Source organism: Trichosurus vulpecula, chromosome 4, assembly GCF_011100635.1.
Source record: "Trichosurus vulpecula isolate mTriVul1 chromosome 4, mTriVul1.pri, whole genome shotgun sequence".
Lineage (NCBI taxonomy): Eukaryota > Metazoa > Chordata > Mammalia > Diprotodontia > Phalangeridae > Trichosurus > Trichosurus vulpecula.
In genome coordinates this window covers 337,136,978-337,159,691 of record NC_050576.1, presented here as the reverse complement: position 1 = coordinate 337,159,691, position 22,714 = coordinate 337,136,978, and the positions used below count along the sequence as shown (strand labels likewise).

General features: G+C 37.0%; 1 protein-coding gene across 1 annotated transcript in view; it reads left to right on the top strand.

Annotated features, from left to right (window-relative positions):
* Nucleotides 1–22,714, top strand: part of TBC1D4 (TBC1 domain family member 4) — a 229,813-nt gene that overhangs the window by 194,949 nt on the left and 12,150 nt on the right. Inside the window, 6 exon segments of the mRNA XM_036755927.1 lie at nt 28–188; nt 2,795–3,004; nt 6,305–6,463; nt 8,837–8,995; nt 10,906–11,150; nt 15,049–15,208. Of these exon segments, the coding sequence (XP_036611822.1) occupies nt 28–188; nt 2,795–3,004; nt 6,305–6,463; nt 8,837–8,995; nt 10,906–11,150; nt 15,049–15,208 (1,094 nt within the window).

The following is a 22,714-nucleotide window of genomic DNA, read 5'->3' as shown; positions in this document are numbered from 1 at the left end:
TCTAATCTGAATATTTGTTTCCCACAGTGATGGGGAGGGAAGGAAAAGGACTTCATCTACCTGTAGCAGTGACTCCTTAAATGTTGGAGGGATCCCTGTCACTCCTCGACGTGTGTCTTGGAGGCAACGCATTTTCCTTCGAGTTGCTTCACCTATGAATAAATCTGCCTCAGCAATGCAGCATCAAGGTTTGTATGTTATTAATGAGAATCTCGTCTGAGCACTATTCTTCAGGGAAGAAAATGAAAATTTTGATATAGAAAGAGGTTTATGTTGTTTTTTAAAAAAATTTGTTCTTACTCTGTATGTTATAGATAGGCAAGTATAATATGGAAAATAAAATGTAGGGATACTTTGTTATATTGTTTCCTTCTCTGGAAGGAATCAATTATATTTTAACCCATTGGTGTTGCCACTGGGGCTAAGAAATACTACTGGGTACCACTGGCAGGCCTAGATTATTACGAGGAATTTTTAAAAATTAGAAAGATAAAAAGGTGTGAAAAAGCTATACATTGTAAAAACTGGATGCCATCAAGGGCACCCTGTTTAATTTCGTAGCTGTGGTTGGCTATTTTGCTTTATAGTATTTCCGTGGAAGTAGTCAGTAATATCTCAATTGTTTAAACATTGTGTAGGATACAGAGAAAAAAATGAAACAGTCTTGGACCCCAAGGAGCCTATATTCTGTTGGAGGAAATAATATATACACATTAGAGTAGATTCCAAATATATAAAAAATAAATACAAGTTATTTTGTGGGATCAGAAGAAAGCTTCATGTAGGAGAGGGGACTTGGGCCCCTCTTTGAAGAAGGCTAGGCCATCTAAAGGCAGCAGTCAGGAAGGACCATGTTTCCTACATGGGAGACAAACTGGGTAAAGGTTTGGAGACAGGTGATGGAGTATAGGCTCCCTCATTAGAATGTAAGATTCTTGCATGCATTCTTTCACCTTTGTATTCATGTCTTTCTTCTTAGAAGGTGCTTAATAAATACCTATTGAGCCACTGATTGATGTGAGGGACAGAAAGAAGTAGTTTGGTTCTACTGGGCAGTGTGTGAAGGAGGGTGATGTGGAATGAGTCTGGAAAGGCAGTCTGGAGCCAGATGTTGAAGGGCTTTAAATGCCAGACAGAGGAGCTCGTATTTGGTCTTAGAGGCAATAGGGAGCCCCAGGAGGTCCTTGGAAAGGAGAGTATGATATGGTCAGACTTAAGCTTTAAGAATATCACTCTGGGAGCTCTGTGGAGTATGGTTTTTGATTGATGGACTGTTTATGGTTAATAGAAAATTTAACTTCACTTCTGATGTTTTTATAAGCTGAAGAAAATTAATAGCTTGTTATCGGTGATATCCCATTGTGTTATTATTTCATTCAACAAATATTTATTATGAACTCATAGGGTGCAGTGAGCCATGCTAGGTGCTTGAGAAATAGACTTCAAGTACTTGATCATCTAAAGTTGACATGAGACATTAAAGCATGTGATTCACGGGCTGTGTAGAAGTATACCTTGCTTTGAATCAAATGATGAATTAATGAATGAAAAAGCACTTACTAAGTACTTAGTGCAAATAGAAAAAGTGAGACAGTCCCTATTCTAAAAGAGCTCACCCCCTAATTGAGGGGAAGACCATACATAAAAGAACTTTTAGCTGCAAGCAGATGGAAAGGCCCAGCGGTCCTAAGGCTACAATAGTGGGGTGGATGTGTTTTGTATATTCATCTTTTCAAGTCTACTGTGTCCTTTATTATACACTAAAGATTTCTTTAAGCACAGCTCTGACCATATTACACCCCGCCCGATACATTCCAAGGGCTCCTTTTATTTTCAGCATCAAATATAAAGTCCTTTGTTTGGATTTTAAAACCTTTCACAACTTGGCCCTTTTCTTATCTTTCCAGTCTTCTTATGCTTTGTTCTCCAAATATTCTTTGATTCATCCACATTGGCCTATTTGCTGTTCCTTGCACACAGTGCTTCATCTCTTAGCTCTGCGCTTTTTCACTATCTGTCTCACAAGTCTAGAATACTCTCTCCTTACTTACCTCTACCTCTTGGCTTCTCTGGTGTCTATCAAGACTCAGCCCAAATCCCATCTTCTGCTGGGAGGTCTCCACCACTCCCTAGTGCCAGCCCTCTGAAATTACCTCTCTCTATATCTTCTATTTACATAAAACATACACATATTGTCTGTCTCCCCCATTAGAATGTGAGCTCCTTGAGAGCAGGAACCATGTTTTTGCCTTTGTACCCTTAACATTTGGTACAGTGCCTAGCAAATAGTTTAGTGCATAATTTATGCATGTTGACATTAACAGTTGACCTGCTTAGTTCTGAGGGTGGATTTGAGAAAAAGAAATATTAAATAATATTTAATAATAATAATTTAAGCCTTAAGGGATGATTTATTTCTAACCCACTTCAATGTTATTTCTTGTACTGTCATAAACAGATTTATTGCAGAAGTACTGTACTATCAGGAGGCTATAATTTAGTTGGGAGGACCTATTCTGAAGGTATTGTAAAAGAAGACACCATGCATAAAGAGGAAGTGATACAATTATGTGTACTTTTGTTTCATTATAAGAAGGAAGTACAGTAGGGGAATTCAGTCAGTTCACCTAAGTCATTGATTCAAATAGCAGTCTGAAATGTTACCAGAGAAGTTAGTTGGCTTTTCTGAAAACACCCACTTGTGGTACATGAGAGATTCCCAAAGCAGAAGAAAAAAATCTGAAATGCACTTTGCTAATAAGAAGCGCATGTCATTATTTTTATTTCTTTGTAGATGGACTTGACAGAAACGAGCTGCTTCCTTTGTCTCCTCTTGCTCCAACTATGGAAGAAGACCCTCTTGTCTTGTTCTTGCCTGGTGAGGATGAACCAGAGAAGGTTGATGGCAGAAGAAAATCTGAAGAACTACGGAGTTTATGGAAAAAAGCCATCCACCAGCAAATTTTGTTGCTTCGAATGGAAAAAGAAAATCAGAAACTGGAAGGTTAGCCACTCAGAGAAACAGGGTCAGAGAAGATAATACTGTAATTTAAGGATGTCATTCATACACTCATCTTGAATAGATTTGCTGCTTTTTTTTCAGTGATATGTTTTTGTTGGATAGTCAATATATAAGAAAAGTCTGACTTGAGGTAACTTAGAATTTGGTTTGTGCTTGAATTGTGATAAGAGGTCAGTTTTAAGTATAGAATTTAAAATATCAAAAGGTAAAATAAAAATAGGAGTTTAATTCAACTTTTAATGATTTTTAAATGTGATGCAAAATAAGTTTAATTTTGAGGCAAACTACTATTTAAATATTATTCAGCACTGTCAGGCTTATTAAAAATCTACAAAGGATTAGTTTGAGTATTTTAATAGATTCCTTTTATGGGTACAATATAAGAGCATTAGCTTCTTACTATCAACTAGAAATTCCTTTCTTTGTGATAATTTGTCCATTAAGAAAAAGCAACATGGAAGCGGTTTGTCACTCTTATCTTTGTTAATACCTTATACCTTTGCTTCTCCTCTCTTTCCATGTTAGCTCTGATTCATAGAGGCATCTAGGAGACATAATGGATAGAGTGCTGGGCTTGGAATCTTGAAGACTTGAGGTTAAATCTTGCCTTCGACACCTTAAGGTTGTGTGTGACGCTGGGCAAGCCTTTTAACCTTTGCCAGCTTCAGTTTTCTCTCCTATAAAATGGGGATAATATTTGCATTTACTTTACAGCATTGTGAGGATCAGATGAGACAAGAGTACAGTGCTTTATGCACCTCAAAAAAGTATGAAAATGCTGTTGTTGTTATTTGACTCCATGTACATGGGAGTATAAACTTGCCCCCATAAGTAATGATCCTCTTTATTTCCTAAGAACCTTCTAAAATGAATAATAACTCAACTTTATGTAGCACCTTGTTTCACAGTGCTTTACAGAGTGCCCTATAGTCCACTAATATAGGCATTAAAAGTATTGCTGTCCAGATTTTTCAAATGAAGAAATTGATATTATGAAAACCACTGTAATCTGTAGAGATTTAAGATGAACATATGTTTTTTAGACTGTGAAATGTAATATATAGCCTTAAGTCGTAGCTCTTGAATAATACTTTGGTTTAACATAAACCTTTGAAGAGTCAAGAAAAGCTGGTAGAATTCTCTTTTAGTAATTAGTCATGAAATTGTATCCCATTAACAAGAGAGGTGATTTCCTAAGGAACAGTGTGGTATAGTGCAGTCAGACTCAGGAAGGCTGCAGTTCACTCACATCCCTGCTCTGTTAGCTATGTAACTACAGGAAGTCACTTAATTTTCCTGTACTTTAATCTCCCCAAATATAAAGTGGGGATAGTAATGCTTTGACATGTACTTCACATTAGTTTCAAATGATTTAAAATATATAAAGGACTTTGCCAGTTTCAGAATGCTAAATAAATGCCAATTTTTATTATTTGCTATTAAAAATTCTAAATTCAGATAGTAATTTTTTTTCATCATGGAATCAGAAAGCAATACCTTCATTTTATAGGGGAGAGGAAACTAAGGTTCTTGCAGAGGGGGAATTACAACATTATGAAGAGATCAGGGGCAGAGTTCAGGTTTCTTACCTCTCAACCTAGCACTTTTTTCCACTTTGCTCCATTTTGCTTGCTAACTAAATACTTTGCTACATGAAAAATTATTTATTATATCATATAGTACAGGTGCCTTGTTAGGTTGTTAGTTCTCTATGCCTGAGAGGACAGTGGGGTTGATGGAGTTCTAGTTGAATATGGTAGAATTCTAGCCTGTGAAAGTGCCAGCTCTTAATTTATTCTTACCTGGTGAAGGTGACCCAGAAAAGATGAAAGGGAGAAAAAAAATCATAAGAACTATGAATTCAGTGGAGAAAATTTAAACAGATCTTTTTTGGAGGGTCTCCCTAATAAAGCTTAACATGGAGCCAGATTATTTGCTGTAATTATTTTTTTAAAGTGCTTTTTACCTAAAAAGTACATGGTAAATGTGTTAGAATATAACAATTAACTAAAGTGGGAGCCATCTGTGTTTAAAAACCATCTAGTGGCAACTGTTGTCAGACACAAGCTTTCTGTAATGCTATCAATGTAGTTACTGTTGTTTCCTATTTTAAACACGTTGGCATGAAAATAACAGTTTATTCTATTGTTTTTTCTGCTGTCGAGGACTCTTATTTTTGATAGAGATTTGTTTTGCAGAAGGTAAGATTATTTAAGTAACATGCTTGAATGAAGCCAGATTTTTCTGAGTCAGTTCTTTCCCTTAAAAAAAAAAATTTCCAGCTGACCTTAATAAATAAAAACAAAAATAAGCTTAAAGTGTTTTCTATTCCCTTTTAAAAGTCAGGCAGTTATTCAGGAAAGAGACAAAGTTTACACACTGCTTAATTAAAAAAGCATTGGGAAGGTTTTTATTTTGTATTAAATACTTGTATTTCATGGGAATATTAGAGCTATCAGGGACCTTAGACATTATCTAACCCACACCCTTCATTTCACCAGATGAGGTAACTAAGGCCCTGGGGGGATAAGTGACTTGTCACGACCTCTGATTCTAGAGCCAGTACTCTTTCCCTGTTCTGTGCTACCCTGTCAGGTGAGATGAAGTAGAATAAGGACTCTTGAAACTTTTTAAAGACCGAATATTTTAAGCTTCATTGTAATTGTATATTTTCCCCTTTAGAACATCACTAAAAGCATGCCCACATTATGCTGATTGGTTTATTCTCTGAAAAGTGGAGACATTCAGTTATTTTCACTTTTGGTATTGGCATTGCAATAGAGTAGAAAGCTAGCCTTTGAAAGTTCTAAAGGCCTGTTAGTAGTTGTTAAATATGTCAGATTGTATAGAGTTGATGGGGACATTTTTTCATACATGTCAAATATAAATTATTTAGGCTTTAGGGACTTTTGAGAATGCCACATATGGCACTTCTGGCTTATCACTTTGATTCAGGTGTTGAAGTCTTCTGTATAATAATGATAATAATAATAATAATTGCAATTTGTCTTTATTCACACCAAATAGTCATGTTGTTTATGTAATAAAGAATAAAATATGCTCAGGAAATTCCTAACAGTTTTTTGTATAAGATATTTATAATGTGAGGGCCTGTTCGGATATGTATAATTTTTATATTTCCTTTTAAGAAATTTTCTGTTGAGAAGTTTTTGGCAGTCATTTCCTTGAAGACTCTTGTGATGATTTTGCTATAATTTCAGAATTTCAGAACAAAAAAACCATCAACTTTGGTCTTACAACCTTTTTCTTGCTTTCTTTTAGCGAGCCGAGATGAACTCCAGTCCAGAAAAGTTAAATTAGACTATGACGAAGTTGGTGTATGCCAAAAGGAAACCTTGTTAGCATGGGATAAGAAGTTATTAAACTACAGAACTAAAATCAGATGTGATATGGAAGATATTCATATTACCCTTAAAGAAGGTATTGGGAACAAGGGAGTATCATACTAGTTTTTCTTAGAGGTACTATATCTCAGTATTTTCCTTTGGCCTTGGTAGCTGTCACACTTGGTAGTAAACAAAAGTTTTTGTCTGTCTCTGACCAGTTCGGCAGTCACTAAGAGCACAATGATAATAAAGCTAAAGCAGCAGGTTTGACCTTTGCACGATTTACTCATCTGTGGTAGGGACTTCCTATCAATTCCAGCTAACAATTCCCAACTGTGTGGTATTGATCACAAGGGAAAGAGGGTGGTCCCTTTACCACTTCAGGATTATAAAAACTACTCAGTGCAAGCCCTGCTCATGATGGATTGGTAGCATGTACTACATGTACAAAAGAAAATTCATCACTATTATCTGACCATAATAGCTTTTTATAGTTCACTTAAATGTGTGTGTGTGTGTGTGTGTGTGTGTGTGTGTGTGTGTGTGTGTGTATGTGTGTGTATAATATATTCCTTAGTCACATGACACATAGAATCATAGCATCTCAGAGTTGGAAGGGACCTCAGATTTGATAGAATAGTCTGTCCTTAGTTGTTTGATTCTTGTTTTTTTCCTTTGAGATAATAAGATATTTTTTTGTTTTTTGTTTTTTGGGGGGGGGTAAGGGGGGAGGGGGAACACCAGGCAATCAGGGTTAAGTGACTTGCCCAAGGTCACACCGCTAGTAAGTGTCAAGTGTCTGAGGTTGGATTTGAACTCAGGTTCTCCTGACTCGAGAGCCAGTGCTCTATTCACTGTGCCACCTAACTGCCAAATTTTTCTGTGAATCAAACTATGTTCAGAACTTTAAAAAATATATTATCGAATTTTGAACCTGAATTCATTGTATTAAACAGAAGTTCTTCACAACTATCCTCCAAAGTTTAGCCCTCTCCTTCATGAAGCTTTTCCTGATTCTTCCCTCTCTTCCCTCCCCAACTTAATGAAATTCCCTTTCAGTCTTTAAAACACTGTGCTAAAAATAATGCACTTCGTGTGTAATTGTATGTACTTTAGTTATTCTCCGTCTAAGTTGTAAACTGCAAGAGAACAGGGACTATAGCATCTCCTTTGTGGCTACACCTTTGTAGCCTCTTGAAAGTATTTATTGAATAAATGAATGGTTGTCTATTGATTTAATGCATTAAACTATTATTAAAACTCCAAAAGCCTGAAAGTATTCTAGAATTCTATGAAAATTGGTCCTTTTGTTTATTGGCTATATTAATGATACATTTTAAATTTTAATAGAAACAACAGAAGTGACTTTTTTCTTTGATGATCTGGAAGTCAGGAAAAATTAATAGAATAAACTTTTAAGGAAAAAATATAGAATAAAATGCAGGTGAGATTTAGACTGGTAAATGCATAATTTTTAAAGAACTTTCAAAGCTATTTTAGAAAATTTTCCTTTTTTAAAAAAATTTGAGGTATGGGATGCATAAATAAGAACAAATTCATTTAACAGTTAATTTCAGACTACCTCTAGATAGGTCATTTACTACCCTGGCAATACAACCAACTGAGAATACAGTAACTTTTTATATTGACTTGAACAGTGATGAGTTCAGGAAGCGTAAGTCTCACATCCCTTCTTTACAAAAATGTTAAAAGCAGTCATATTAATTATGTTGTTTCTCTGGTGTTCCAAAATATATTCAATCCAGCAAACATTAAATGCCCACTGTATATAGTACTTTGTGCTATGTTAATAAAAATGTTTGCCTAAGCAGAATAACTCCTAAGATATTAACTGCTATTCTTGCCCCCATTCCCAGTGACTGAATGCCATTATTCTGAGCTGGCCAGAGAATTTGAATTTTTCTCTAGTTCTACCCCTGTTATATGTGACTCAGTTCAACTCTTGTTTTCTCATTTTTTTCCTTCTTTGGATAGGTAAATATTTTATGTGACATACCCTGCAGAGGTGTTGTATGGGTTAGCTTCAGATTGGCAACTTCAAAATATGATATGTAGTGCATAGTTATAAATAGAGCCAGAAGAAACCTCAATATTTATCTAGTACAGCACAGCTCCCTCATTTTGCATATATATGAAGATTTATTCAAAAACTTCGAACCAACTAAAAGATGAAAATAGTGTATTTGCATTATAAATTTAAAGATTTCTGTGTGGGATTCAAGTGATTGATTATCTTGGAATGTTTTCTGTTCAAAAGATAGAGGCAGCTACAGGATTAAACTTGTTTAAATTACCCTTCTGTGGTTATTTAATGCATTACTTAATCTTGGCAGGTGGCACGGCCTGATGTTGCCACTGTCAGCATTGCATACGGTACTACTAATGCAATTTTGTAAGTTAATTCAAGTGTTTAAACTCTTGTTGGTTTTTCTCATTGTTCTGAAAGGAGTGCCTAAAAGTCGCCGAGGAGAAATTTGGCAGTTTTTAGCTCTACAGTATCGTCTGAGGCACCGATTGCCAAGTAAACAACAACCTCCCGACATTTCCTATAAAGAGCTTTTGAAGCAGCTCACAGCTCAGCAACATGCTATCCTTGTAGATTTAGGTATGGTTGCCATATTGATAAATAGCTTACTAAAGTGCATATCCTGTCCTTTTGTTGAAGTTATTTACGGCCCTTTCTTTTTTGGGAGAAAGGACATGCTTATGTACAGTTCCATTCTGCTTTCTGTGGTTTTTAGACAATTCTCGAACAGAACCTCTTTGTAGGTATGGTATTTCTGTTTGCCTAACTTAGTTCTTACTTCTCTTTTTCTCCGTTGGGTTGTGTTTTCAGAACAGAAGATGTCTCTGAGAGTCCTACGGGGTAGGCGTTCTATAACTATTTGTTGAATGAATCTAGGAAACAATGAATAGGCCTAGACAGAATGATGGCAAAGACTGTGAACGAGGCTGAGGGAGAGGGGTTTTGGAGGATAGATATCCCAGGCAGTGAAAAATGATGAGAGCAAATTTCAGGGGAAGTTGAGAAACAATGACGAAGGAAGTCATCTTTTAAGAATAAGGTTTAGTGAGAAAAGGTCATATAAAAGTTTATATTTGTGTTTTCTTATTTTGGTTAATTTTTTTTAAACCGAAGAAGTAGCGACGTAAGAGAGATTGTACTTTTCCTTAAAAAGGGGGAAAATTGATATTGCAACCATCTGTGTCCCTTCAGCCTTTTCATATTATTATATCGCTTCTTTCTCTTGTTTACACTGTCTTTAAACTATTATTACCAATTCCTGGAAAAATCACTTATGTACATATGTGAGAAAGAAAGCAGAAAATTTTTAGATTGGCATCTCTGCAAGTTCTGATAGAAAGTAATTGTTCAGCAAACGCATAAAATCTGAGAAGCTAACATAAGATCTCATTTTCTTTTGAATGAAGAACTGTCGTGCCAACACTGTTACAGTTTTGGTGGTGGAGATGCATTTGTTACAGTACTTAGTTGTTACCATTTGGAGATTTCTGACTAAATTGCTCCCTAGCTGAAGTTGCTTCACGTTAATTTCATGCCCCAAGGTGGATTTTTGAGGGAAATATTTTTAAATTTTTATCATTTTTCTCTTTCCTTTTTTTTTTCCTTCCTTCCTTCCTTTCTCTTTTTTTAAGCATTATAGAATTGACAGTTATTCAGGCACATGTTCTATGATCTTACAGAGGAAATTTTAAGGGCTTTCCAAGATGATAGCATGGAGCCTAGAGGAAATTCTGGGGAGAAAGGATTTCCTAAATATGAAGATAAATGGAAAAACTGCCTCCAGTGTCAAATTCCTAGAAAAGGAGTAGGGAGTCTGTGTATGGCTGACTGGATTTCCCCTTCGAATTAAATGATGATAACATTGTTTAAGAATTCTATTTTAAGTTAAACCATGAGGTCTGCTGGAATTATTTGACTTAATAACAAATTTGAATCCTTGGGTTTCTTTGTGTTAAGACTTCACTTTAACACCATTCCATTCCCCAGCCCCACCCCTTTAGCCCCCCAAATTAATCTGCTCTTCTGCAGAAGAAAGTTGTTTTAATATGTTTGCGGAGGTGAACTGGGTGGGTGAATGAGTGAGTTTGTATAGTGATTACTATGTTAGATTCGAAACAGAATGATCTGGATAAGCTAGATCGGGGTGGGGATCTGGGATCTTGAAGCTGCATGTGACCCTCTAGGTCCTCACATGTAATCGCTTGACTGAACAAATATCCATAAATAAAAGGATCTGAATAAAAAGTTCTCTGAAGTTTGGATTCAGTCAAAGGACTGCACTTGAGGACCTAGAGGGCCACATATAACCTCGAGGCTGAAGGTTCCCCACTCCTGAGCTAGATGTCGGCCAGCTCTGGTTTTCTTTTCACATCTAAATGTTGTAGTTAACCTCAAGTGTGTGTGTGTGTACATATGTGTGTACATGTGTGCACACATATATGAATGTACACATACATACACATAATTTTTTTTCTCTCTCACTCTGACAGGAAGGACCTTTCCCACTCATCCTTACTTTTCTGTACAGTTGGGATCTGGGCAGCTATCCCTCTTTAACCTTTTAAAAGCCTATTCTTTGCTGGATAAAGAAGTGGGTTACTGCCAGGGGATTAGTTTTGTGGCTGGAGTACTACTTCTGCATATGAGTGAGGAGCAAGCTTTTGAAATGCTCAAGTTCCTCATGTATGACCTCGGATTCCGGAAACAGTACAGACCGGACATGATGTCACTACAGGTGAGTCAGTTCTTTTTCATAAACAAAACAAAATCTTGATAGTAAATAACTTAGTAATAACTCCATTCAGATGTAAGATCTATTAAAAATCTTGGAGTGAAAATAAGTATTGGAATGTAGGTAAATATTCTATTGATGTTGTTTTACTGGATTTTCTTAGTATTTGGGGATGTACTAAGTCTTTAGGAATAGTTATACATAACATTCCATTTTTATACTATACTTTTTAAACAAAGGTCTTGAAGTAATTAACAATTTAGAAAGTACTATGCTTACCAAAACAGAGGAGGTCCTGAGTTTAAATCTTGGCTTTAAAAACCAATACTAGATGACCTCTAATGTCTTTTTACACTCTAAATCAATGACCCTATGATAATACAAGTACAGATTACATAGAGAAAATGTGTGCCATTAGAATTTCTTAATTTCTTCCAGCTCATTATTTGGGTAGGATCACAGATTATTTCTGAAACTTTTTTTTCCTTTCCCTTGGTCATTGAAATAGCAATCTTCTTGATTGATTTATCTTTTTTGAACTTAACATGAAATCTGCGTTAAAAACTAAACCAAATCAAACCAAAAAATAAAATGGTTCTCAGATTTTGCCTCTGAAGAAGAGAATTTATTTTCTTTTATTTAGTCCTTGAAAATGTGGGGTAAAATTAGAGATACTCCTTTTCATTTTTCCTCATTGTCTGTTCCTTGAAGAATGTGACTGAGGTAGGGAGTGGTAAGTCAAGATCTTTCTCCTTAGAAAAGTGAGATGTAGAGAGAATTCCCATACTTGCCTTAACTCTGGGCAAGAATTAAATGTCTTGGAACTTCAAAAGAACTGTTATATCATCAGTGTAGATATTCCCTCTACCTAAATATGGAAAGAATCTAGCCTTGTTCACCTTGTTAGACAGTCTTTAGACCAACTTCTGATGATGAGCCTCTTTAGACCTAACTAACCTGGTCCACTGGACAGTCCTATCCTGTTCCTCCACCTCCCCCCCACTCCAAGCCTGTACTTGGAGCCATTGAAGTTTGGTAGGGTTTGCCTCTCCTTTTTTTAAAATAATTTTTATTCCCCCCCAATTACATGTTAAAATAGTTTTTAACAAAATTTTTTTAAAATTTTGAGTTCCAAATTCTGTCCCACTCTCCCTTTCTCCCCCTTCCCCTCTCCCCCAATGATGGTAAGCAGTCCGATATAGATTATACATGAGAATGTATGGTCACCTTCAAGGTATGGTCACCACTTGAAGAAGCATGAGAATAGGAATGCAGTAAGCAGATGGAGGTAGTTGTCGGTAGCATGTCAAATGGTTATCAAAGTGACTAGAAAATTTCTTCAAATATTACCTTATATTAAGTTCATACATCTTTGTCCCAGGCAGGTCACCTGAATTGAATAGTTATAAATTCTGATGATAGCGTCTGTATATAGCTGCTATTTAGTATTTGCTGCTTGTAGAAATGTAGAAGGTGATACCCACAGAGACAGAAATCACTTTCATTATCATTTCTTTAAGGTTTTTTCTTTATCTGACAGATTTACCTATAGATACAGAAATTCAAATCTTTTTATATATGGGGTAGTTTCTTCCAAAAAAACTTAAAGAAGTTTTTTTTTTTTATTACCTATAGTTAAAGATAGACACTACAAAATTCACTTAGAAATAAATCACAACATGACTAATGTGAAAATATGTTTAATAGGAATGTATATGTAAAGCCTGTATCAGATTGCAGGCCATCTTGGGGAGGGGAGAGGGGAGAGAGGGGGAGAAAATGTAAAATTTATAGGAGAGAATGCTGAAAACTAAAAATAAATAAATTAACTTATATATATAAAAAAGAAATCACTTAGGTATCTATATGAAATATATGTGTTGTGTGTATAAATCAACTTAATTTAACTGGTAATCACCAAGAGATGGTTCCATTTATATCTGTATTTGTGAAAAGTCTTGAACAACAATATTCTAGTCGTTTGTAAAATGTGTGAATAGAACTTTTCCCTCAGCAAAATGAGACTCAACACTTCCCATATCACAAAATGAGTTAGAATTTTCCTCCATTGAAAATGACTCTCAGAACAGCTTTTTAGAGAGGAATTAAAAAACCATGGCAATATTTCTAATCTAAATATTAACATTTTTCTTTATTTTAGAAAGAATGGCATTTAGTAAATGGTGGCTTCTGCTTTTCAGGAATTTGGCAGAATATCAAGCATATTCGTGTTCTACCCATTCACTTCTCTCTCACTGTTTCCTTTTCTTTTTCTCTGTCCACTTTCCTCTTTTCCTCCATGAGACACACACACACACACACACACACACATACACACACACACACACACACACACACACACACCCCCCCCATATATCTATATACATATTTCTTCTCTAGTTTTAATTAAAAAAAGGTAAATGAAATAGATTTTTTATGAAAGACAGGACTTTTTTTTAAGTGGCAGGCACTGTAATGAGAGGTATCTTTATCTCTGTCCTTCCTCCAGTGGTACATATTGAATTATCCTCCTCTTTCCCTTTCCCCTTCCCTTTTCTTTTTGTCTTCTTATTGCAACAGCCCCTCACAGGTCCCAGTGCTGATTGGTTTAGCCGCTTTAGCTTGTTCCATTTTTCCTACCTGGTCTCTTTTGACCCCTCCTTTGACAGCTTCGTGGACTTCCACTCCAGGGGTCTCACCATATTAGTACTTAATTGGCTTTAGCCCAATTGTGGCTCATAACCACCAAAGTCAAGCCTGAGCCTCTCCCCTTACCTATTTTTAGAACAAACAAACAAATGCTATTTTCTCCAAGAAGCCTTTTTAGATTCCCCTAATTGGTAATGATGACCTTCTTCACACATAACACTTTGGTTATCCTTTTAAGTTCAGTTCTCTATTATTTTGTATCATGTGTGTTCTCTTGGAAAGAGTGATGAAGAGGATCTGGTTTCTCATCTTGGCTTTGTCACTTAATACCCATGTGACCTTGGGCAAGTCAGTTAACCTCTCCTTGCCACAGTTTTCTCGTTTGTAAAGTGAAGGGGTTGGACTAGATGATGTTTAAGGTCCCTTCCAGCTCTACATCTGTGATCTTGTATCCCCTTACTAGACTGTAAGCTTCATGAGCATGGAGACCACTGTCTTTAGTAACCTGTTTATGTTGTCTGATGCCAGTCCACCAGGCTTCCTATGGAGGAGTGAACCAGCCCAAGTTAGAAATAAAGCATGTCAAAGTTCTCATGCCAGCAGTGGGACATGGCCAGCAAGTGGCTCTTCACCTTTAGCCTGGGTGAGATAGGGATTCTTAGTATCAAAACAAACAAGTGTATATTATACCTAAAGATCAGATGCCTGGCTGAAAGTCTGAGCAGGGCAAAACAGTTAGCAAAGTCATAAATTGTTTTTTTAAATTTTTGTTTGTAAGACTAATTATGATTAGTAAGAAAATAAACTGGATTTCCTAAGTATGTATATGAATTTCACAGTAATGCACAGATAATACCTCTAATCAAAGACAGAATATCTTACTTAACTAGTTTGCTTTAGGGATAGAAATGTCAAGAATTGTATTTGAGCTGGACCTTGAAGGATGGATAGGAATGAATAGGTAGTTATCTTGGGTCATGAAGAGTATCTATGTGTGATGTATACTTTCATTTATACAAATAAAGGTATGGGACTTATTTGACATTTGTGGATAGATTTTTAATGACTTTCTATGATCTAAATATACTTAGACTTCTGGGTCACCCTTAAACTCATAATATTAATAAGATTGCTTTGAGAAAGTTTATATGAAGTCTAAAGAGTAAAACAGCTTTTTAATGCAGTGTAAATTGTGTACTTTGGAAACATCAAAACAGGCCTGTAACATTCTTCCTCTTAAAATTAACTTTAGATTCAGATGTATCAGCTCTCAAGGCTCCTTCATGACTATCATCGAGATCTCTACAATCACCTTGAAGAGAATGAAATCAGTCCCAGTCTTTATGCTGCCCCCTGGTTCCTCACATTGTTTGCCTCCCAATTTCCACTAGGATTTGTAGCCAGAGTTTTTGGTAAGATATGAACTATAGTCAATTGAGAATTTTTATTTATTATGGAGATAAAACACTGCCTAGCCATATGGTACTCCATTTTTTACATCTTCTGTTAACAGTGGCAAATTATTATTGGAATCTGATCTTTGTAACTGGCTATATTGATAATAATTTGAAACCATTTGAGTCTTAAATAGAGTTGAAATGAGAAACCCCAAGAGTTGAGCTGTTGCCTTTGGATAGGCAGCAATAGAGCTATTATTTTCATATGTTTTTGAAAGATAAATCAGTGTCTTTTTTCCCTGAATCTGAGCCAGGCACTCACATAGTACCAATTTCTGCATGAGTCTGTAGACCTAGTTTTGCTCTGTTTTCTCTTTGCCCAGTAGACATCTTCTCTTTCCATCTAAGAAACACTGTTTCCTAGTGAGATTACCTACCTAAGTACCCTTGTAAATGTTATTTTAATTATCTCTTTTTATTGCTATTGGAGTGATGATTTTAATTCCTCTTTTTGTTTCTTCTCCTGGCTTCTCCTTTAGTGGTATTAACCATTGGTGCCCCTTCCCCATCCCCCATCTTGGCCGAGGGACAGGTTGAAAGAGTGCTCAGATGTCTGAGTTATAGATCTATGACTGAACAGCCTTACATAACTCGAGATGAGCTGCCTGTGTTCATGAAGAGTGGGCAGTCACCTATTTTCCGACTGTCATTTTAAAGAGATTCAGCTATTTGTTTGTGGCAGTTTCAAGCAACTCAGAATACTTCCTAGAGAGTCACAGCTTAATTTCTACATTACAGCTCAATATTATTTGGTGAGCACTAGCATTTTGGATTATGGCAGTTGTCAAACACGATCTGTTCTCTGGATCGTTTGTCAGCCATCTTGTTAAAAATTAAAAACTTACCAGTCTGCCCTTTCCGAGATTCACCTTTTTAGCCAGGGATTCTATAATCATTTGCAAAGAGAAACAAAAGTGGTCTAGAGAGCTAGAATCCTCAAAGTCATCAGATGTTTACTAGATGCCTGTCTGTGGTGCATAGGGTGCCGTACTCTGTAGTACAGATGCCAGGACAAAAACTGAGAGGCCTTTGGCCTTGGAGGCTGTCCAGGGGAGGGGAGACAGAGGAATTTTGTTTGCCTTTGGATGAGGAACCTTTAACAGGACTCTCATGGTTTAGGAAGAGAAGGAAATTTTTAGGGGAAATCCATATGTTGATTGCCAGGGCTTGTGTCAGGCCAGTGCCTAAATTCTTCACTCGCCACCTCGGGAAGCATGACTTATAGCTTTCTCTCATTCTTTTCTGTGCTTGTCAGTGAATACATTTATTTCTTCTCCTCTTTGATAACACTTGTATCAACTATTTAGTTAGGAGTAGCACTTTGTCTACTGAGAATCTGCATAGATTATATAGGAATATATGTGTGTGGATCTTCTGTTTGATCATGTATCAGTACTCACATGTCTCTGGAATTCTGCTTGGGATTATACATAAATTAAACATAGCTGGAAGGAGCCTCAGAGGTCACATATCTAGTCCAACCCTGTCAATTTTCAGGTGAGAAAACTGAGGCTAAGGCAAGTTGCCCAGGATAGTAAGAGTCAGAGCTGGGTCCTCTGACTCCAGAGCCAGTGTTGTTTACAGTAGCCTGTGCTACATCCTTTGTCCTTATAATGGGAAAAACCAAAAACAAACAAACCAACCTTTTTAGGCTTTTCTTTTCCGTTTTAGCCTTAGATTCCTTTGAAGTTAAGGGATTGAATGGAATTTGGCAAAATACGAACTTCAGTTCCATAGAAGGCCTTGCTTTGTTTATGACATTGCCCACCTTGTACTGTTCTCTTTGGATTGTGAAAGGATCAGCTTAATTCTTTTCAAGGGATAAAATCTTATGGCCATAAGTAGATCTGGAAGTGACCGTAGCATTCATTTAGTATAAGTGTCATTTTACCATTGAGAACTCTGAAGCCCTGGAGGATTAAAATGGCTTGCTGAAAGTCACGAAAGTAACCACTGTCAAGAGTCAGGATTCAAAATCAGATTCTGCTCTGTTTTGGAAGAAGGTAGGTAAGCACAGTCTCTTGATAGTACTTAATCACTTTAGATTCTTTATTTAAAAGGTAACACACAGATGGAATTTTGTATATAGTTTTATACTCAGAGACTTAGTATAACCCCAAATCCTAAGACAAAAGTGAGCTAAATATAGTATGCATGTTTAATCACATTCTAGGACTCTTAATATAAGGCTCTAATTTCCCTTCCAAGGATGAGTAATGTGGTTTACTCTATCAGTTTTCCCCCAACTGTTCACTTATTGTCACCGTACCCACTGCACACTGACTTCTAGCCACTTGTTTTATTCTATTTAGACTAAAAAATATTATAATTTAGACCATGAGAAGATTGTTATAAGATCAAGTGATATAATATATGTAAAGGACATTAGGAACTTTAAAGCAAATGCTTTCCGTCCCTTTTTTCTTCTTTCCCCTCCTTTTCTTTTCCCGTTGAATTTCTACCCATTCTTTGAGCCCAGCTAAAATGCTGCTCCCTCATAATTAACGTGGATACAGCACTTACAGCCACACTTTCCAATCTCTGTGTATAATAGGTTTGCCAAGTTCTTTCCACACAGAAGCTGCGTGTAGTAAGCAGTACAACTATTATTACTTCCATGTTGCAGCTAAGGAAACTGAGCCTGAAAGTAATCCCTTGACTTATCTGGGCTCACAGTTACTAAGTACTGGAGCTAGGACTCGATCTGCCTTGTGACTCCAGTCTAGTGATTTTTCTGCTTTTGTGCTTGTTTGCCTGAAGTATTGCCTTATCTTCTCTGTTGGCAATAACTATTTCTCTCAGGCCTTATATAGCTTTTTGTTTAGCCCCCTTTTAATGCATATATCATGTATTTTTATAGATCGTAATTCTCTATGTATGGAACTTTTCCTTCTATTAGATTTTAAGCTCCGTGAAGTCAGGGACCGTGTCTTGCTTAAATTCTGAATTTTTCCACATGCCTTTACACACTAGAGGTACTTGATACAGTTTTACTGAATTTAAAGTATAGTCATTATTATTTCTCAGGAATTTTCTGGTTTCAGGGAAGGCTCTTTATTTTCTTATGCTTAGCTATTCATGTTGGTAATTAGTAAAGACAGTATTTGTATCTATATTTTTTCAAAGGCTCTCTGGAGGATCTCATCAGAAGAAAGTAAAATTCATAGATTAAACCCATCTGAAGGATGACATCAAGTCTGAGAATCACTGAATCAGGCTTTCCTGGAAGACTATTTATTTTTCTCATTGACATAACTCTTTTCTCTAAAGAAATTTCCTCTGGAGGTTCAGTTTCCCTTAATATGTCTTTCTCTGAATCCTTTCATTCTTCCTCAGAGAAAATCTAGTCTGTCTTATTCCAGAAAGAGTTCACTTAGATCAATGCGATGTTTCATTGGGTAATGTCTTATGGCTCACCTCAAAAGGCTGATATTGTAGTTCTGCGGAGAACACTTTCCATCATCACTTCTAGCTTTGAAAGTCTGGAAGGTGCTCTATTAGGTATGCCATAAATGTCATTGTTAGCTTTGTTATGATGTCAGTTGATGTTTTCTTCTTTGAATTCTAATAAACTGTCGTAGCTCAGTGTGGGAAAAGCACGTTTGATGATGAGGCTCTAACCTAGTTCTCACTGATTATGCCATTGTCTCTTACCTGAGGTTTCTTCTTTTGTCATGGCATATTGAAATATCTAGAGACAGCATTACATAGTAGATAGAGAATTGGCCTTGGAGTCAGGAAGGCCTGGGTTCAAGTCCTGCCTGGGACACATTCTATCTCTGTGTTCTGGGGCATATAACATTAAGTTATGGTCTCGTTGATTCATTGTTGTTTATCTGTTAATATTGGAGGAGGTTTAGACCCCAGGGAGTTTCCTACATAGGTAAAATCATAAGTCTAGAATCTAGGTAAAAAATCATAAGTCTAGAATCAGTCTTCTTCCTTCTCTCCCCTTCCACTCCATAGCCATTTAGAATAGGGGTCAGCTAGACATTCAGCACCTGTTTTTTTTTTTTTTTTTTTAAATGCAATTTATTTCTTTAATATATTTGGTTTTCAGCATTGATTTTCACAACAGTTTGAATTACAAATTTTCTCCCCATTTCTGCCCTCCCCCCCCACTCCAAGATGGCGTATATTCTGGTTGCCCTGTTCCCCAGTCAGCCCTCCCCTCTATCACTCCCCTCCCCTCTCATCCCCTTTTCCCTTCCTTTCTTGTAGGGCAAGATAAATTTCTACGCCCCATTGCCTGTGTATCTTATTTTTTAGTTGCATACAAAAAGTTTTTTTGTTTTTGAACATCTGATTTTAAAACTTTGAGTTCCAAATTCCCTTCCCTCTTCCCTTCCCACCCACCCTCCCTAAGAAGTTGAGCAATTCAACCTAGGCCACACATGTATTATTATGTATAACCCTTCCACAATACTCATGTTGTGAAAGGCTAACTACATTTTGCTCCTTCCCAACCCATCCCGCTTTATTGAATTTTCTCCCTTGACCCTGTCCCCTTTCCAAAGTGTTTGTTTTGATTACCTCCACCCCCATCTGTCCTCCACTCCATCATCCCCCCACCTTTTATTTTTTTTTTATCTTCCTCCCTCTTCTTTCCTGTAGGGTAAGATACCCAACTGAGTATGTATGGTATTCCCCCTCAGGCCAAATCTGATGAGAGCAAGGTTCACTCATTCCCCCCTCACCTGCCCTCTCCCCTCCTCCCATAGAACTGCTTCCTCTTGCCACCTTTATGCGAGATAATCCACCCCATTCTATCTCTCCCTATCTCCCTCTCTCAGTATGTTACTCTCTCATCCCTTAATTTCATTTTATTTCTTTTAGACTGAGGTCTCATGAATCATACTCATCATCTTTCCATGTAGGAATGTAAACAAAACAGTTCAACTTTAGTAAGTCCCTTGCAATTTCCGTTTCTTGATTACCTTTTCATGCTTCTCTTGATTCTTGTGTTTGAAAGTCAAATTTTCTATTCAGTTCTGGTCTTTTCACTGAGAAAGCTTGAAAGTCCTCTATTTTATTGAAAATCCATATTTTGCCTTGGAACATGATACTCAGTTTTGCTGGGTAGGTGATTCTAGGTTTTAATCCTAGCTCCATTGACCTCCGGAATATCGCATTCCAAGCCCTTCGATCTCTTAATGTAGAAGCTGCCAGATCTTGGGTTATTCTGATTGGGTTTCCACAATACTCAAATTGTTTCTTTCTGGCTGCTTGCAGTATTTTCTCCTTGATCTGGGAGCTCTGGAATTTGGCAACAATATTCCTAGGAGATTTCTTTTTGGGATCTATTTGCAGAGGCGATCGATGGATTCTTTCAATTTCTATTTTGCCCTGTGGCTCTAGAATATCAGGGCAGTTCTCCTTGATAATTTCCTGTAAGATGGTATCTAGGCTCTTTTTTTGATCATGGCTTTCAGGTAGACCAATAATTTTTAAATTATCTCTCCTGGATCTATTTTCCAGGTCAGTGGTTTTTCCAAGGAGATATTTCACATTGTCTTCCATTTTTTCATTCCTCTGGTTCTGTTTTATAATATCCTGATTTCTCATAAATTCACTAGCTTCCACTTGCTCCAATCTAATTTTTAAAGTAGTATTTTCTTCAGTGGTCTTTTGGACCTCCTTTTCCATTTGGCTAATTCTGCCTTTCAAGGAATTCTTCTCCTCATTGGCTTTTTGGAGCTCTTTTGCCATTTGAGTTAGTCTATTTTTTAAGGTGTTGTTTTCTTCAGTGTATTTTTCAGTATTTTTTTGGGTCTCCTTTAGCAAGTCATTGACTTGTTTTTCATGGTTTTCTCGCATCCTTCTTATTTCTCTTCCCAATTTTTCCTCTACTTCTCTAACTTGCTTTTCCAAATCCTTTTTGAGTTCTTCTATGGTCTGGGGCCAGTTCATGTTTTTCTTGGAGGCTTTGGTTGTAGGCTCTATGACTTTGTTGTCTTCTTTAGGCTGTATGTTTTGGTCTTCTTTGTCACCAAAGAAAGAATCCAAAGTCTGAGACTGAATCTGGGCGCGTTTTCGCGTCCTGGCCATATTCCCAACTAACTAACTTGACCCTTGAATTTTTCAGTGGGGTATGACTGCTTGTAGATTACAGAGTTCTATGTTCTACGTTTGGGGGGGAGGTGCCAGCTCTGTCAGAGCCGCACTCCTCCTTCCCCAAGGACCCCCAGTCCAGACTGGGCTCAGATCTTTGGCAGGCTGTGCACCCCTGCTGTGATCCGCCACTTAATTCCTCCCACCAGGTGGGCCTGGAGCCGGAAGTAACAACAGCTGTAGCTGCCCCACCTCCGCTGCCCCCGGGGCTGGAAGCCGAACCGCGAACTCCTTCCACTCCCGCAGCTTTTCCCACTAACCTTCTCCGCAGTCTTTGGTGTTTGTGGGTCGAGGGGTCTGGTAACTGCCGCAGCTCACATATTCAGGGCGCTAGGGCCCCCTCCGCCCGGCTTCCGGTCTGGATCGTCCACGCCGCTCAGGCTGTCAGCACCTGTTTTTGTATGGCCTATGAGCCAAGAATAATTTTTACATTTCTAAGTACAATAAAACTTTAAAGTGTAAAAACCATTTTTAGCTCTTTGACAAAAACAGACTACAGGCTAGGTGAATCCCTGATCTAGATGGAGAGATTTGGAAATAGAGGTCACTATCTTTTAGTAGTCATTTTCCATTAAAGTCTTCCTTTCATTATGTAATGGAAAGTATTCTGAAAGCTTTGTCAACAGAACATCACTTTTAATGGGTTGGTCTTTACAAACTGGAAAGATTTGAAGTACTGGTTGAGCATTAAAGACTTTTGCGCCAATTGTCAGAGGCACAGCCTTGCTAAATTCAGAGAGCAGATTGCCAGAAGATGATGATTTGAAATTTCTTTTGGCTCAAGCGATTGATGAGGGCAGCAACCTACTAAGGCATGGAAGGGTTATGAGCTTCATTGGTGGTGGGACCACTCACATGGATGAAGTATCATGCATTCTGGAATACTAATACAAGTTAATCATAAGCGCAAGTACTGATCTTCTTTGATAGAATGGAAAGAATCGTGCATTTGGAGCCAGAAGACCTAAAGTTCAAGTCTCAGTTGTGCCACCTCAATTTTTTCTGTTGTAAAATGTACATTACTTTTGCTGCTTACTTTACAGGATTTTTGTGAGGCTCTATGTTAGAATCCTGGCTCTTTTCGTTAACAAACTGTATGACCTTTAGCAAATCACTTACTTTCACTGACTAAGTAATAATACTTATATTGCCCATGACATTTGGACAATGTGGAGAAAGCATTTTGTAAATCTTAAAACACTACATAAATTTGAATTTTGTTATATTGAAGAGTACCATATTAAAAAATACACTAGCTGTTTTATTCCCATCATGTTTCCTGTATTATATTAGGTGATATTTACTTTTCTTTATCCTCCTATTTAGCATATGTCTTTATCTTGATTAATA